We start from the raw sequence: 16,691 nt of genomic DNA on the forward strand, positions 1-16,691 counted from the left end.
CGGAAAGCGGGCACGCGCGCGCGCTTCTCCGCCTCCCTTTCACACGCTCACGCAGGTGCCGGGCCGCCCCGCTCCGCTCCGCTCCCCGCCGGGGTCTCAGCGCGTCTCCGGGAGGAGCTGGGGCCCGCCGCGGCGACTGGGATAGAGCAGCCGCGCCGCCCCGACCCGACCCACGCGAGGAGCCGAGACGGGCCGTAAGCAGCAGAAGCCAGGAGCCTCCTGCAGCGGCTGGCACCGGGAGCGACGGCCGGCGGGAGGAGGAGCCCCTCTGCCCGCGGGGCTATTGCTGCGCCCGGGGCTGCCGTGCTACCCCCCTTCCCCCTCCCCGTGTGAGACTCCCCCTTTCCTCCCCCCACGCCTCCCCTGCGCCGGGCAGCTGCCCTGGTTCTCTTGGGGGGCTGGGGGCGCTGCAGCCCCCGCCCCATGCACGGGAGCCCTGCGGGGTGGATGTGCCGAGGAGGAGGCGCCGAGCCAGCCCAGCCTTGGCTTTCGGGGGCTGCCCAGCGGGGCAGCGATGACTTGAGGCTGCGCTTTGCCATGGATGGGATGACATGCTTCATGGTTGCTTTGGTGACGCTGGTGTTCTGGTGCCCGGGTCAGCCTGGGTGCATCGCCCGCCGCCCGGCCCTGCGAACGGGTCTCCCGGTGCTGCTGCCTCTGCTGCTGTCCGTGCCGGCCTTCCTGGGCTCCCCGATGGCAGGTAAGGAAACAAAAGGGAGCCGAGGCCCCATCCTTGTGCTCCTCTGCCTTGCACAGAGCAATGCTCTGGCAGGTTGCCTTGCCCCAGGGTTGCAGGTGTGGTCCCTATGGGGAGTGAGGTACTGAGGCGTCTTTGTACTGAGGACTCATGGCAAAAATATGCCAGGGCTCTAATTTGTTATGTGCCATGTACCAAAGGCCTCTGTGAGGTTGTGTTCTAGGCTATTTTGTGACTGATACTTAAAAAAAACAAAAACACCCAAAACCTTATAGAATTACTGCAAGCGCTTTTGGGATACAGGTTTGTCCCCCTCTCCCAGAGATGACAGTGTTTATGTTAAAGGTGTAAGAGGGGACAGAAACAGTATCTAACTACACTTGAATATGGTCATTCCTGTTCTTCTGTACCCAAACCCTCCTGCTTTGTGTACTGGGAAGACTGAAAACAAGTCAGTGTAACAAATCTCTGTACAGGGAATTGAAAAATATTTTTTGGAGATTTAAAAAGAGAACGTGTGCCCCAAAAGTTTTTCTTTTTTGGAATTTTTTTTTTTAATTTTAAGGCATAATTTCTTAAAATGAGCAGACAGCCTTATATAAAGCAAGGTAGCTGAATGTCTGCCTATTAGCATAGCGTTAAGGATGTAATTCATATGGAGTGGTGTCGATTTCCCCCCATCCTTCTAAATCTGTCTGGTAATCAGGTGTTTTGGTCTTCTATGATGTCATCTGAAAGCTGATGTGCTCTTGGAGTCCATGCAGCGAATATATTTTCCACAACTTGCATGCTTCTGGAGGCATTGTTGGGCAGTCTATGCATGCGTGGTGTGTGTGGTTTTTTTTTTGTTTTTTAAACGAAAGATACTTGGATATCCTGAATAGCTGTGACATTTGACATTTCCAATCTGTAATAGCATTTGCAGGATTCCAGATATATTGTTTTCTGTGTGAAACCACAAAGTGCTAAAATTAGAAAACCTTGCCTAGTATGCAACTATTTTAAAAACAAATAAAAAATGTAAACATAGCAGTGAGACGACAATTGTCTGAAGCTGATTACTTTATATGGAAAGTTAATATTTTGTCAATGATTAAATTGCCAAGGACTTGAGTTTTTAATCAATTTTTGGCTCTAGCGGTTTAAATGCAACTGTAATGTAGTTGTTAAATTATATTACAAAGATGCGTCATACACACAAACTTCTTATTGTATCACTTTTATCAGTAGAAACTTGTGCCTGCTTAAATCAACAGATGACATTTCATAAAACAGACCCTTTGTGTTGATGTATATTTTTTGTTGAAATTCAAGTTAAGAAGGTGTTTAAATAAAAACCTTAAGTGATAATGATAACATAATAAACAGTAAGACTTGCCTTAACCAACCACCCAATGGACCAGCCTAAGCTTGACGTCTAGGAAAGGCTGATTTTCTTTTCATTAAGGGTAAGCAAAATTGAAGTGGCAATGACTGATATATTTGTAAGTGTTGGATATATTTAAAAAAACTTTTACAGATGGGAGGGTTACCCATTTTTGGTGATTCTCTGTGCATTTGTACAGTGTATATGTTCATTTTATTAAAACTTTATCTTCATCTTTGATATTAGTTCTTATTTTGGTATTGCATGTTTAAGGTCTGATCCAACTCCTTTTGTGGCTGGTGTGGGATTTTCCACTTATTTTAAACAGTTGGATTGGACTCCTATGAAGGTTGAAAACCTCCAGTAAATTTCATAGATGCTGTATGTAGAATAGAGTTTAGGTGTGATATATTTAGGGAGGTGTCAAAGCTGTCTTTCTAGAGGATAGTAAAAATATTTTTAGCTCCTTATGACTAGACAGTAAGTGGACTGTGACTTTTTTTTGTTTTAATTAGAAGCCTTTAATTGCAGTGTCTCAGGGCCTTTGGACATATTTGTGGTGCTGTTTTTATAATTACCGTAAACCAGTGTCTAGCCAGCGGAAGCTAATACTCAGAGGAAATATGGCTCATTCACTGTGATGATTTTAGTGTTAAAAGGGTTGGGCGGGGGTATTCTAAGAACACTGCAATAACAAAAATAAAGTTAGTCTGAAGTGCTTTATAAAAGACCAATACAGGAATCTGTCAGTGATGACTTATCCTTGTTCCCTATCCTGATCTTTGCTTTTGGTTTCACTAAAGAAAACGAGAGGTGGTCATATGCCCCTATTAATATGCAGTAAACTTTGAGTATTCTCTTAGAATTGCGACAGCATCTCTTATTGGCTACAAATTCTTCTGATTGTCAGTGGCATTCATTCTTTAATAGCTGAAGAGCCACTAAAGCAAATGTACCACATAAACTGTACAAAAAGCTTATTACAAGATAATGAAATAACTGTTCTTTACAGCAGCTTACTTCAACTGTAAGCATCAAAGTATATATTACTTTTTCTTAATTTACTTTCTGAAAAACTCTGACTTCTGAAAACCAGGGAATAGAGTGTTATGGTAAATGCCCACCCAACCTTAACTCTGCCCTCTTTGAGCAATACCCTATAACACACATACCCGGTACTCTCTTTGCCTTTTCACTACAACACACAGATGCTACCTGCACCTGGCTTACACTCAACCTGTTCCCCCTGACAGAATACCACACTTGTAAAATTTAACAGCCACTTCACACTTTTTTACAACCCCGTCACAACTGCACATAGGATACCACTTAAACCAGTATCATTCTCTAGCTATCATTAAACCACAGGCTGCTTTCATATCCCACCTAACTAATGACAATATCCATGGCAAGGAAATCCCAGGGCCCTTCTGTTGACCCAGACTGTACAATTCTGTGTTGACATGATGCAGACTGGAACCTCAAAATACACATGCACCTCTTTTCTTTGATTCCCACACTTTGGGGTCTGCAGGCCCAGATCTCTTCATATCACAGTCATAATTTGGCAGTCCTCCTCAAATTAATCCCCAGATTTCCTCATATCACAAATGCACTTCCACCAACCTGCCCCAACTATTACTTCCGCCATTCAGTTCAGCTACATTTAACACCCTGAATGCAGCTGGAGTGCATGCAGGTAATTCCCGGTGGCTATTGCCAGCTCTAGGGGACAGAGTTAATGTGGTTATGTGTACCATAACTCTGCATTTCCAGGTTTTCAGAAGTTTGAGTTTTGCTGAACTCAATGTTCTGGAAGGGCAGGAGCTATCGGTAAGAACCCTTAATTCTGTGTTTAGTGAGGGTTTTTTTGCCATTTAATTATTACAAAAGTTAGGGATTAACTTTTCTCCATGAAGTGGGGAGAAGTCCTAATGGGTCCTGTGCACTCAGGTAGCAGATTAGCAAAGAAGAAAACTTAGACCCAAACTTTAGTCATTTGTATTTCAGACTTCATTTTCTCTGGAGGCTCCAGTATATTTGAGGTGCTAAACAGCAGAAATTGGGGACACTTGAATGAAACATGTTCGAATGCTCACTTTAATTAAAAAAAAAAAAAAAGAGAGAAAAACGAGGGGTCAAGAGGGCCCAAGTTAAGTTTAAAGTTGTCTGGTGCCTATTAATGTACACCTGAAAATAATATAAACATGTGCAGATCATCTCATAGAAGGGTATAATTTAGAAATAATGACACTTTCTATTGCTCATGCTCAGTATGCTGCAATTTTCAAATGCTTCCGGCTTTTTTAGAAATCAGACTTTCATGGATGGTGCTCTTGATTGAGGATTGATTACTTGCTTGCTAAACTAAAAAGGTAAGCTGTTGAGGGTGTGTGTGTTTGTAGCAGAAAAAGGGGTGCCCCCCCCCCGAGAAAAGCCTGAAGATAGTTGAGAATTTCAAAACAAAAGTTTTTGTGTTTTGTAGAACAGCAGACTTAACTTACAGTGTAGTAAGTTCTGATCTTACAGTTTAGCACGATGACGTTTTTGGCCTCTATTTACTGGGATGTAAATGTTTCCAAGGAGAACGGGGTGGCTGAGTGGTTGAAACACTCTCCTTTTGTGTTTCTGACTATGGCTTAAACTTTGATTGTAAATGAAATGAGTTTCATGTGTGCAGCTTCCCATGGGCAGCACTCTAAATCACACAACCATCGCACGTGGTTTGGCACAACTTGGCAGTGTCTGGAGACCAAAATTGAGCATTTATTGAGGAGGTCCCTGTAGGCTTGAGATAAGAATATTGGTGAGGCAAAAAGGGAAGCTTGCATGTCAGCTTGCCCCATGCTCATACTCATTTTAAATCTGGAATTAATGTTGCATCAGGGAAGCTCATGTTATAGCTGGGATAGCAGTCATGTGGCACAAGAAGACGTAAAAATCCTGATCCATGTCAGAAGTCTGATTTGAAGATGTTTTCAATTAAAAGCTGACAGTGACCTTATATCCTGTCCTTATGCTGAAAGATTAAACAGATTTGGGCTGCCAGCCATGGACTTCCAATTCTGCAAAGACGTAATATCTTCCATTCTTAAAGAACAAAAAAAAAATTTCCTTTGTCTTTCCAGCATGCTTGTGCTTTTTATAGTAACACAGCAAAAAACTTATTTAAAGGCATATAAACTTAATTGCACTTCTATCAGAAAATGTTTTACCTAAGGTGATTATAACTGAAAGAGGCTAGAGAATATTGTGTTTGAAGTTGTCACTGGTCATAGAGAGGTAATATTCAGTCCTGAGTCATGGGCAATGTGGCTTTTGGGGTGAGGGAGGTGGAGAGTGGAGAAACTCGTATGGAGTGAAAGAAGGAAAACGTACCAGGATTTCTTTTTAAAATGGCAGTTGTTCGAAGTCGTCTGTGGGTTTGGACTAAATCCTGGTGAAACTGGATTAGTGGACAGAGGGCAGGTGAAAGAAAATCAGAGGTGCCTGTTAAATACAGTTTATCACACACAATCACCAACCACCACAAAAGTGGTGTACATATATTTTTAAAATGTTTTTAGCAATCCTATAGTTATGAACTACTACATTTGTCTGATGGGAGGAAATAAAATTAAGGTAAGGAGCTTCACCTGCTAGCTTTCAAGAGATTATAAATGGCTAAAAAATCCAAGAGTTTTGAAGGAACTCAAATGTGAAATTGCTGAACTATTAACTGTGGTATGTAACCTATCTTTTAAATCAGCTACAGTAAATGATGACTGGATGATACTTAATGTGACAACAATTTTAAAAAAAGTATCCAGAGGTGATCCCGGTAACTACAGGCCGGTGAGCCTAACTTCAGTATAAGGTTGCCAGGTGTCCGGTTTTCGACTGGAATGGTTGGTCGAAAAGGGACCCTGGTGGCTCTGGTCAGCACTGGTGACTGGGCTGTTAAAAGTCCGGTTGGTGGCGCAGCGGGGATAAGGCAGGCTCCTTGCCTGTTGTGGCTCCATGCGGCTCCCAGAAGCAGTGGCATGTCCCTCCTCTGGCTCCTAGGCATAGGGGCAGCCAGGGGGCTCTACGCACTGCCCCCGCCCCAAGCGTCAGCTCCGCAGTTCCCATTGCCTGGGAACCGCAGCCAGTGGGAGCTGCAGGGGCGGCATCTGTGGATGAGACAACACGCAGAGCTGCCTGGCTGTGCCTCCCTGCAGGAGCCGGAGCGGGGGACATGCTGCTTCCGGGAGCTGCCTGAGGTAAGTGCAGCCTGGAGCCTGCACCCCTGATCCCCCTCCCATGCCCTAACCCCCTTCTCCAGCCCTAATCCCCTCCCGCCCTCCAAATCCCACAGCTCCAGCCTGGAGCACCCTCCTACACCCTATATCCCCAATCCCCTCATACCCACCCTACCCCAGAGCCCTCACCCCTAGCTGGAGAACTCACACCCCCCCTGCACCCAAACCCCCTGCCAGAGCCCCTCAGCCCCAGCCCGGAGCCCTCTCCTGCACCAAATCCCTCATCCAGAGCCCCCCAGCCAGAGTCCTCACCTCCTCCAGCGCCCCAAACCCCGGCCTCAGCCCTGATCCCCCTTCTGCCCTCCTATACCCCAAACCCCTCATTGCCAGCCCCACCCCAGAGTCTGCACCCCCAGCCGGAGCCCTCCCACACACCAACCCGCTGCCTCAGCCCAGAGCCCCCTCCCATATTCTAAACCCCTTGGCTTCACTCCCTGGCACGGAGCCCCCTCCTGCAGCCCAAACCCCTCATCCCTGACCCCACCCCAGAGCCTGCACCTCCCAACTGGAGCCCTCACCCCCTCCTGCACCCCAACCCCCTGAGCCAACCTGGTTAAAATGAGTGAGGGTGGGGAGAGTGAGCGGCAGGGTGGGAGGGAGTGAGAAAGGATGGGGCCTCAGTGAAGGGGTGGGGTAGAGGGCAGGGCAAGGGTGTTTGGTTTTGTGCGAGTAGAAATTTGGCAACCCTACTTCAGTACCAGGGCAAATTGGTTGAAATTATAGTAAAAAAACAGAATTATCAGACACGTAAATGAACGTGAATTGTTGGGGAAGAGTCAGCATGGTTTTTGTAAAGGGAAATCACGCCTCACAGTTTTACTAGAATTCTTTGAAGGGAGTCCACAAGCATGTGGACATATGTGTACTTGGATTTTCAGAAAGCCTTTGACAAGGTCCCTCACCAAAGGCTCTTAAGCAAAGTAAGCTGTCATGGGATAAGAGGGAAGGTCCTCTCTTGGATCGGTGACATTAAAAGATAGGAAACAAAGGGTAGGAATTGGTCCTCTGCTGCAAGGCCTAAAATTCTTGTGCGTGGTGCCGAGACTAGAATTTAGATCCTGCCCTCTCATGTGGTGGTGTAATTCCAGGTTGCCTAAAGCCTGGTCTACACTACGCGTTTAAACCGTTTTTAGGAGCGTAAAACCGATTTAACGCCACACCCGTCCACACTAAGAGGCCCTTTATATCGGTATAAAGGGCTCTTTAAACCGGTTTCTGTACTCCTCCCTAACGAGAGGAGTAGGGCTAATATCGGTATTACCATATCGGATTGGGGTTAGTGTGGCCGCAGATCGACGGTATTGGCCTCTGGGCGGTATCCCACAGTGCACCACTGACCGCTCTGGACAGCAATCTGAACTCGGATGCAGTGGCCAGGTAGACAGGAAAAGCCCCGCGAACTTTTGAATATTTCCTGTTTGCCCAGCGTGGAGCTCTGATCAGCACGGGTGGTGATGCAGTTAAAAATCAAAATAAAGAAAGAGCTCCCGCATGGACGATGCGGACGTGATCGCTGTAAGGGCAGGCAAATCTGTTCTATCAGCGCTCCGTTACAGAAGACGAAATTCAAAATCATTTTTTAAATATCTCCAGACAGATGCCCTAGCAGGGACTCAGCGCACTGCTGCGTGACAAACGTAACGGAAAGCCAAAGAATCAAATGGACGCTCATGGACTGGAGGACTCAAGCTATCCCACAGTTCCTGCAGTCTCTGAAAAGCATTTGTATTCTTGGCTGAGCTCCAAATGCTTCTAGGGTCAAAAACAGTGTCCGCGGTGGGTCAGGGCATAGCTAGGCAATTTACGCACCCCCCCACCCACCCCCAGAAGTGAAAGGGAAAACAATCCTCTCTTGACTCTTTTACATGTCACCCTATCTTTACTGAATGCTGCAGATAGACGCGATGGTGCAGCACTCAACACCAACATCCTTGCTCCCCCCATGCTATGGCTGGCTGATGGTACAAAACGACTGGTATCCGTCCTCGTCATCAGCCTATTGGCACATGGGGCAGTGCAAAAGGACTTGTAACCATGCTGACAAGGGCGCCTGGTCCTAATTTTTCCTGGTAGATGGTACAGTATGGCTGATAACCATCGTCGTCATAGCAACAGGGGGCTGAGCTCCATCAGCCCCCACCCTTCATGTGTAAAGAAAAGATTCAAGTGCCCCTGAACTAGCAGAGGGATGCTGGGCTCCTCTCCTACACACTCCTTACTGTCCTGTCTGGACTATCATAGCAGCTGGAGGCTGCCTTCCACTCATATCTCACTAACAAGTCACTGTGTCTTATTCCTGCATTCTTTATTACTTCATCACACAAGTGGGGGGACAATGCTATGGTAGCCCAGGAAGGCTGAGGGAAGAACGGAATCAACAGGTGGGGTTGTTGCAGGAGCACCCCCTGTGAATAGAATACAGCTCATAATTTCTGCAGGATCTGACACAGAGCAGCTGTGCTCTCTGGTTCTCTGATACAGTGGTTCTCTAGTACACTTGCCCATATTCTAGGCAGGACTGATTCTATTTTTAGATACCAAAAAGGAGGGATTGACTCAGGGAGTCATTCCCAATTTTGGCTTTTGCGCCCCTGGCTAAGAGCAGCCAGGGGCACTTATGACAGCAGCAAATGGAACAGTGGAAAAGGACTGGTAGCCACGATCATCTTATTACCAATTTATGGTATGGTAGATGGTACAATATGGCTGATAACCATCTCTGCTATCATGCAAAAGCAAAAGCATGCTGCTGTGTAGCGCTGCTGAATCGCCTCTGTGAGCGGCATCTAGTACACATACGGTGACAGTCATTAAAGGCGAAACAGGCTCCATGATTGCCATGCTATGGCATCTTCCAGGGCAATCCAGGGAAAAAAGGCATGAAATGCTTGTCTGCCGTTGCTTTCCCAGCGGAAGGAGTGACTGACGACATTTACCCAGAACCACCCGCGACAATGATTTTTGCCGCATCAGGCACTGGGATCTCAACCCGGAAATTCAAAGGGGCGGGGGAGGCTGCGGGAACTATGGGATAGCTACGGAGTAGCTACCCACAGTGCAATGCTCCAGAAATCGACGCTAGCCTCGGACCGTGGACGCACACCACCGATTTAATGTGTTTAGTGTGGCCGCGCACACTCGATTTTATACAATCTGTTTTGTTAAACCGGTTTATGTAAATTCGGAATAATCCCGTAGTGTAGACGTACCCTCAGATGGAGGCCTTTCTTGGGCTTTAGAGGAGCACAAAATGTTATGTGGTGAGGGAGAAGGTGATGTACCAGGGAGGCATGGGGATAGTGGAAGGGATACTTCTGATAAGTTCTACTATGTGGGGAGTGTATTAAAGATATTCTTATGAGATTAGGAAGAGCAAACACCACTTTTGGAAGGCTGAACAATATTTGGTCAAACAGGTCTCCACACCAAACAAAAGGTCAGGTTATTCCATGTGATTGTTCTGAGCATGCTACTGTATGGAGAAGAGACCTGGCCAATGACCAGGGCTTTGGAGCTGTGCTCCGGCTCCGCTCTAGCTCCAGGCAAAAACCTGCAGCTCCACTGCTCTGGAGCTGCTGCACGCTCCAGCTCTGGGCTCCGCTCCAAAGCCCTGCCAATGACAATGGCTAACAAAGAGGTTAGAGGCTTCCCATCACAGATGGCTGAGGATGACATCATACATTGCATGGAAAGACAAAATAACAAATGGGAGAGTCAGGAACTGACAGAGTAGCACATGTTAGAAAATATGATCCAAGTAAGGTGGCTCAGGTAGCTGGGACATGTACACCAAATGGAAGATGGGAGCCATGTTAAGCAAGCATTGTGGGAGAAAAGTGAAAATGAGACTGGCCAAGGAAGAACTTCCAGAAGATCATGACAGATGATATTGAATGCGTTGCCATCAGCTGGGAAGAACTACTACAACTAGTGAGCGACCATAATCAGTGGAGGAACTGGACTGATCAATGCATTGGCTGCACAGGCAGAACTAAGGTCTAAGGTAAGGTGTGGGGTGGAAAACCTTCCAGTCAGAGCCATGATTAAAGGAGGAGACATCTTAATTATTCAGAAAAATGTAGGTATTACCTCAGATTTCTCAGTCCTAGTAAACATCAAGGTAGCTTTGGTGGAGCCTCTGTGACTTGGCATCTCCTACAACTGTAGGTTTGGCAACATCTGAATCAGCCCAGAAAACTTAAAGAATAAACATGTTTTTAAAACTTTTTTTTTTTTTTTAAAGCTGTACGGGTGGAATCCTGGTCTTACTGAAGTCAATGACAAAACCCTCATGACTTCGATGGGGCTATCTATGCAAGAGAGTTTATAGTCAATGTTCACCATCCTCTATCGTCTACTGAAAACATTGGAAAGTTTATTAAAACTAGAATAGAAATATCAGTTCAGGTTTTAGCACTTATTGATGCTAGTTGTTTCTGGCAAAGGAATATCCAGTACCAGTAAATCCAATCAGGCTGGGTGTGTCTCAGAGTAATAAGTTCATGTATTTTATTTTGTGTGCATTGTGTGATTCAGAGTTCCTGTTCACAAGTTTTATTTTGGGAAAGAAACATTTTTGTGATAAGCATGCAGGGATTTTTTTTTAGCATTATTTATGTGCAAGTAGAGCAAATGAAACAGTAGTTACCAGATTTTTCATAAAGTGTTTTCAGTAATTGTTTTAGGTTCAATGGTAATTTTAGTTTGCCTAGCGTAACCCCCCTTGTAATGATGTAAGCTCAAATAGTGTTACTGGATAGAAAACAGACTATTCCTGTATCTTGCATCTTTTTTTTTTTTAAACAAACTCTTCGCACAGTATTCCTTATTGATTTATATTCTGGATAACATATTATAAGTAAAACTCAGGTCTCTGTATAACTGGCTCTTAAAAGCAAACCAGGTGGTTACTTCAAACAAGTAAATACTAGAGTGTTTTGTGTGTGCGTATTACAGAGTATTGTTTTCTGCCTTAAAAAATGCATGGTATTGGATTTAAAGTTGATATTTTAAGCTCAGTCTCCCTCAAATCAGTGCTTCACACTTCTATTTCTCTGGAGAGTGTGGAATATTAAAACACCTCTACGTGTGTGCATATTCAGACATAGGGGAAGATCTAACAAACACAACCTCCACAAACATTGTTTCTCAGCTGTCAGTCTGTGACCTAAAATGTAGGAGTAAATTTCTGCTTTGTGTTTCCTCTCCATCTATTTTCTTCCCTTCTATCTTGTGGGATTTTTTTTAATGTTTTCATCTCTCTCCCTTCTTTTGTGTGTGTCCTCTGCTCCCCTTTCCTTTCCTATATGCTGTTCTCCCCTCTGTCAATCTTCAGCTGCTATACTGGAGTGAAACTGACAGGAGCCTGGTCAATTTCATGCTTCCTCTTCCTGGATCACAGAAAAGCTGTGTACACAGGAGGATCGGATTCCAGTCTTGTCAGTTTTACACAATTCACAGCTTTTCCAGGCCCTACATAATAAGAATTAAACTGTCTAGCCTTGGGTCAGTTTCTTTGGGAATACTGTGGTCCCACAGGGGAATTTTTAGAAAGGAGAGGAAGAGCAAATGCAGGATATCTGCAGTCTCTTGCCAAACTTAAACTTTTCCCCTTCTCATCATTAACTGCAAGTCAGTTTAAGAAAAAACTATATATAAATTTGTCTGTCTAACCTTTGCTATTGGTAAATTTTATATGAGCAAAACTTATACTGACACTGTATGAAATGACAGTTCTGTGACATCTGATTGATTAAATTGGGTTGTAAAGTAGCCTGTATCAGGTAGTATGAAATGATATTTTGAGTATTTTTCTGTGACATCTAAAAGATGTTGCCATCCAAACTACGGTTTTTGGCACTAAATGGAAATTGAAAGCACTCAGTACTATGTTTTACTTACAATATCTGACTGACTGGTTGAAAAATACATTTGTCAGTACTGGGGATGAAATTTTCTCTAGTGAGCAGAGCGCCTAAGCCATCAACTTCTGCAGAACGTAAGATTTCATTTAAAAAACAACCACCACCAAACTTTTGGTAATCTTCTATGACACTGAAATAAACCTAAATGTGAAGTTGGTCTTTACAGCTGCTGGCACTTTTGCCATGAGCCAAAGAGTGAAACTGACAATGCTGTGGTCTGTTTTGTTGTTGTGATTCCAAACCCAGTGGGCACCAACTAAAACCTCTCCAGCGCATCAAGGATCTACAACCTATCCTGAAGGACGATCCATCACTCTCACAGATCTTGGGAGACAGGCTAGTCCTTGCTTACAGACAGCCCCCCAACCTGAAGCAAATACCAGCAACCACAGACCACACAACAAAAACACAAACCCAGGAACCTATCCTTGGAACAAAGCCCGTTGCCAACTCTGTCCACATATCTATTCAGGGGGCATCATCATAGGACCTAATCGCATCAGCCACACTATCAGAGGCTTGTTCACCTGCACATCTACCAGTGTGATACATGCCATCATGTGCCAGCAATGTCCCTCTGCCATGTACATTGGCCAAACCAGACAGTCTCTACGTAAAAGAATAAATAGACACAAATCAGATGTCAAGAATTATAACATTCAAAAACCAGTTGGAGAACACTTCAACCTCCCTGGTCACTTGATTACAGACCTAAAAGTTGCAATATTACAACAGACTTCAAAAACAGACTCCAATGAGAGACTGCTGAATTGGAATTAATTTGCAAACTGGACACCATTAAATTAGGCTTGAATAAAGACGGGGAGTGGATGGGTCATTACACAAAATAAAACTATTTCCCCCATTTTTATTCCCCCCCCCCCGTTCCTCATAACTTCTTGTCAACTGCAAATGGACCATTTTGATTACCACTACAAAAAGTTTTTTTTAATTTTCTCTCTCCTGCTGGTAATAGCTCACCTTAACTGATCACTCTCGTTAGAGTGTGTATGGTAACACCCATTGTTTCCTGTCTGTCTGTCTATCGACTGTATTGTCCACTGCATGCATCTGATGAAGTGGGTTTTAGCCCACGAAAGCTTATGCTCAAATAAATTTGTTAGTCTCTAAGGTGCCACAAGTACTCCTGTTCTTTTTGCGGATACAGACTAACACGGTTGCTACTCTGAAACCTGACAAATTAGAAACTGCTGAGGTGAACTCACTTGTGATTAGGAAAGCTGAACTGAAGCAGGCAATGGACTTACTCACCGTGGAGAAAATGTAGGTTTTTCTCAGAGTTGATTCCTGTCTGTATGGCCGCCTGCAGTAAAGAGCACTTTTTCCCCCCTACTAAAATAGTAAACAGATGTCTCTGTTCATAGAAGGCACAGATCTGTGAAATAAGCAGGTACTATTCTTATGCAGTAACTTCTTGGAGTAGAATGGCACTCACTTCACAGGAGTGCTGGGAATTAGATAAATCTTCTTACCCTATTAATTTTAGCTTTGGAAGAATCAAATGGGGAGAGGCAGTCTCCAAAATAAATAATTAAAAATAAAAAGAGAGAGAGAAACTGCAGAGAGCATGCCAGAAATCCTGAGCTGTGGTAGGTTATGAGACAGTGCACTGTGAACAGTTCCAATTATTATAAATTGATACTATACTAAGATGCAAAAATAATTCAACAGGTAAGACTTCCCATTTTGTTTGTTCACCCTAATATGACTCTAATTAGACCTCAAATTTGACAAGCAAAGCCACCCACTCTGAGAAATAATTCAGTCTCTGGGCTCAGGCCATCATTTTCTCTTAAGCAAAGATTGTCAAACAGTAATGAATTATGATATGAATATGATGTTGTGTTTATATATGGCATTGTTCTACCAAAATCATACTACAGTTGAGTCTTGTTTAAAACTACATAGTAAACTGGGGGAAAATATTCCACTACAGTTCATAGCATCTATCAAGATGGAACAGTCTCCTTTGTGACTGCTCTAATTATGATTGGACTATCACATGAGTCTAAGACATGCACAAGTAACATTACCAGTTCTAAAGCAACTCTGGGAGTCAGTACAAAAAAAGTGAAGACAATGTCAGTATTGCCAGATTCAACAGTAGTATACTTACAAGGAAAGAAGAGACCTTGCCAAAATAGGCTTTCACTGAAATGCATGGTCCTTCTGTCATGTTTCTTTACTCTGGTTTAAAAGACTCAGGCCACTGCTTTGTGTTTTGAATCATTAACTGATTATTGAGGATTTGTACTGTCATTAACAATATAAACAGGAAAATCTCCAGCAAGTGTGCACTTTTGTATATAACCTTAGTCATATGTTCCATTCAGTTTGGGTTTTTATCCACACCGATATGAGATTAATTAATATCTGTTCTATTTGATATTGAGTTGGTTAATTATTTGTTGGTTACTTTTCTCTCTAGGCTGCTGTTTAGTCATGCAGAGGTGCTGACCTAGTGATTTCAGTGAGGTGCTGTGAGAAGTGATCATGCAAAGATCTTGCCTGACACTGACTTTTTAGCTCTAATTATGGATGGTTTATGTAAAGCGCTTTTGGAGCTGACTGGTCAGGCTTTTAATGCTCTTGTTTCTGTCACTTTAAATGCAGAATCTTCTGTTTAAAAAAAAATCGTGGCTCAAGACTTTTATTTAAATACAGCACCATATAAAGCTAAACTTGCTGATGTACAGAAAATCTGTAAGTGTGGGAAAGCAGCAGTTTTTGGTAGATTTTTTTTATCGTGTATATTTTGGTGATCTTATCAGTGTCACTACTGGCAAGAGTAAATTGGTCTCTTGTTCATATCTTACTATTTCTGTTTTTTTCTGAAATCCCTTAAATTTCAAATAATTGTCTAGACACGTGATAGGAGGAGTGTTACATGATTCATACCTGATAAAAATTAAGTAAAGGGTTTGAAACCCAACTCCATTAATCTGAAAATTATGGGAGTCAGCCATTGGGGGGGGGGGCGGGAAATATATAGATCATGGTAGCAAGGTCCTTGTCTGAGAGGAAAGGGTATAATCAGCTGGCATGCTTGAGGTGGTTGTGACGAGTCCCCCTCCCTGGGTGCAGCCTGGAACTGGGTACCACTGAGCCCTCTGACTTACCAGCCTGGTTTTCCTCTCTCACTGTGCTGCTGTGACAAACTGCAGACCGCTCCTGGTCCTATACTTCCACCAGCATTCACACAGGCAGGGACACATGCAGCTGCAGTTACTGAACGAACCACCAGTAGAGAGGCTACAGCCAAAATACCTCCAGTTCCCCCATCCCAGGATCCCAGAGCTGTACCGCCCTACTCAAGTAAAAAACCTGACGAATATGAATCAGTACTCATTTTGCCCCTCCCCTCCCCCGATGTGGAGAGGAATATGCACAACAAACTTGTGTTAACCAAGCTGAGATTTTCCCAAACACACGGGTTAAGGTAAAACATAAAACAAGTTTATTAACTTCAGAAAGATGGATTTTAAGTGATAGTAAACAGATCAAAGCAGATTACCTAGCAAATAAACAAAAACGTAAACTAAGCCTAATATACTAGATAGAATCGTAGAATACCAGGGTTGGAAGGGACCTCAGGAGATCATTTAGTCCAACCCCCTGCTCAAAGCAGGACCAATCTCTAGCAGAATCATCCAACAGATTTTTACCCCATATCTCTAAATGGCCTCCTGAAGGATTGAACTCACAACCTTGCGTTTAGTAGGCCAATGCTCAAAGCACTGAGCTAGGTAGGATCTGAATTAGCAATATCTCACCCTGACTGACTGATACAAACAGGCTTACAGATTCTTGAGGTACAAGCTTCATCTGCTTCGCAGCCTGGGTCCCCCTCCCCTTGTTCCAAGTCCTTTGTTTTCCAGAGGTTCTTTTAGGAATTGAGTTGTGGGGGAATGAAGAAAAAGCATGATGTCACTCCCCAACTTATATAGTTTCTCCATATGATGGGAACCCTTTGTTCCAAGCTAAGTTCCCAGCCTAGTTTGTACAAAAATACAGGTACCAAAACAGAATTCAGTGTCACATGGTCTGGTCACATGCCCTTGCATGACTTGCTGAGTCATAGCAGCCATTATTCATAGGCTGGCTGAAGCGTTCCCAGATGAGGACAAACCTATTCCATGGTGGTCCATTGTCTTTGCTGATGGCCCACTAGCACGGTCTAGCTCAGGGGCGGGCAAACTTTTTGGCCTGAGGGTTTCGGAAATTGTATGGAGGCCTGGTTAGGGGAGGGGGTCGTGCCCTAGCCCCCACCCCCTATCTGCCCCCCCGGGACTCCTGCCCCATATAACCCCCCCCGTTCCCTGATGGCCCCCCTGGGACCCCTGCCCCCTCCACTCCTTGTCCTCTGACCGCCCCCGGAACCTCCGCCTCTGCCTGCTCCCCGC

The 16,691-nt window shown here is 44.3% G+C and overlaps 1 protein-coding gene across 2 annotated transcripts in view; it reads left to right on the forward strand.

Moving 5' to 3' along the window:
• The first annotated feature begins 358 nt into the window (after positions 1-358).
• Positions 359-16,691, forward strand: part of KIAA1549 (KIAA1549 ortholog) — a 213,807-nt gene continuing 197,474 nt past the window's right edge. For both annotated transcript variants that reach the window (XM_045002706.1, XM_045002707.1), the window contains exon 1: positions 359-700. In XM_045002706.1, coding sequence (XP_044858641.1) covers positions 424-700 — 277 coding nt within the window. In that variant the 5' untranslated portion in view covers positions 359-423. The remainder of the gene's footprint in view (positions 701-16,691) is intronic.

The sequence above is a fragment of the Mauremys mutica genome, chromosome 1 (genome assembly GCF_020497125.1).
Source record: "Mauremys mutica isolate MM-2020 ecotype Southern chromosome 1, ASM2049712v1, whole genome shotgun sequence".
Lineage (NCBI taxonomy): Eukaryota > Metazoa > Chordata > Testudines > Geoemydidae > Mauremys > Mauremys mutica.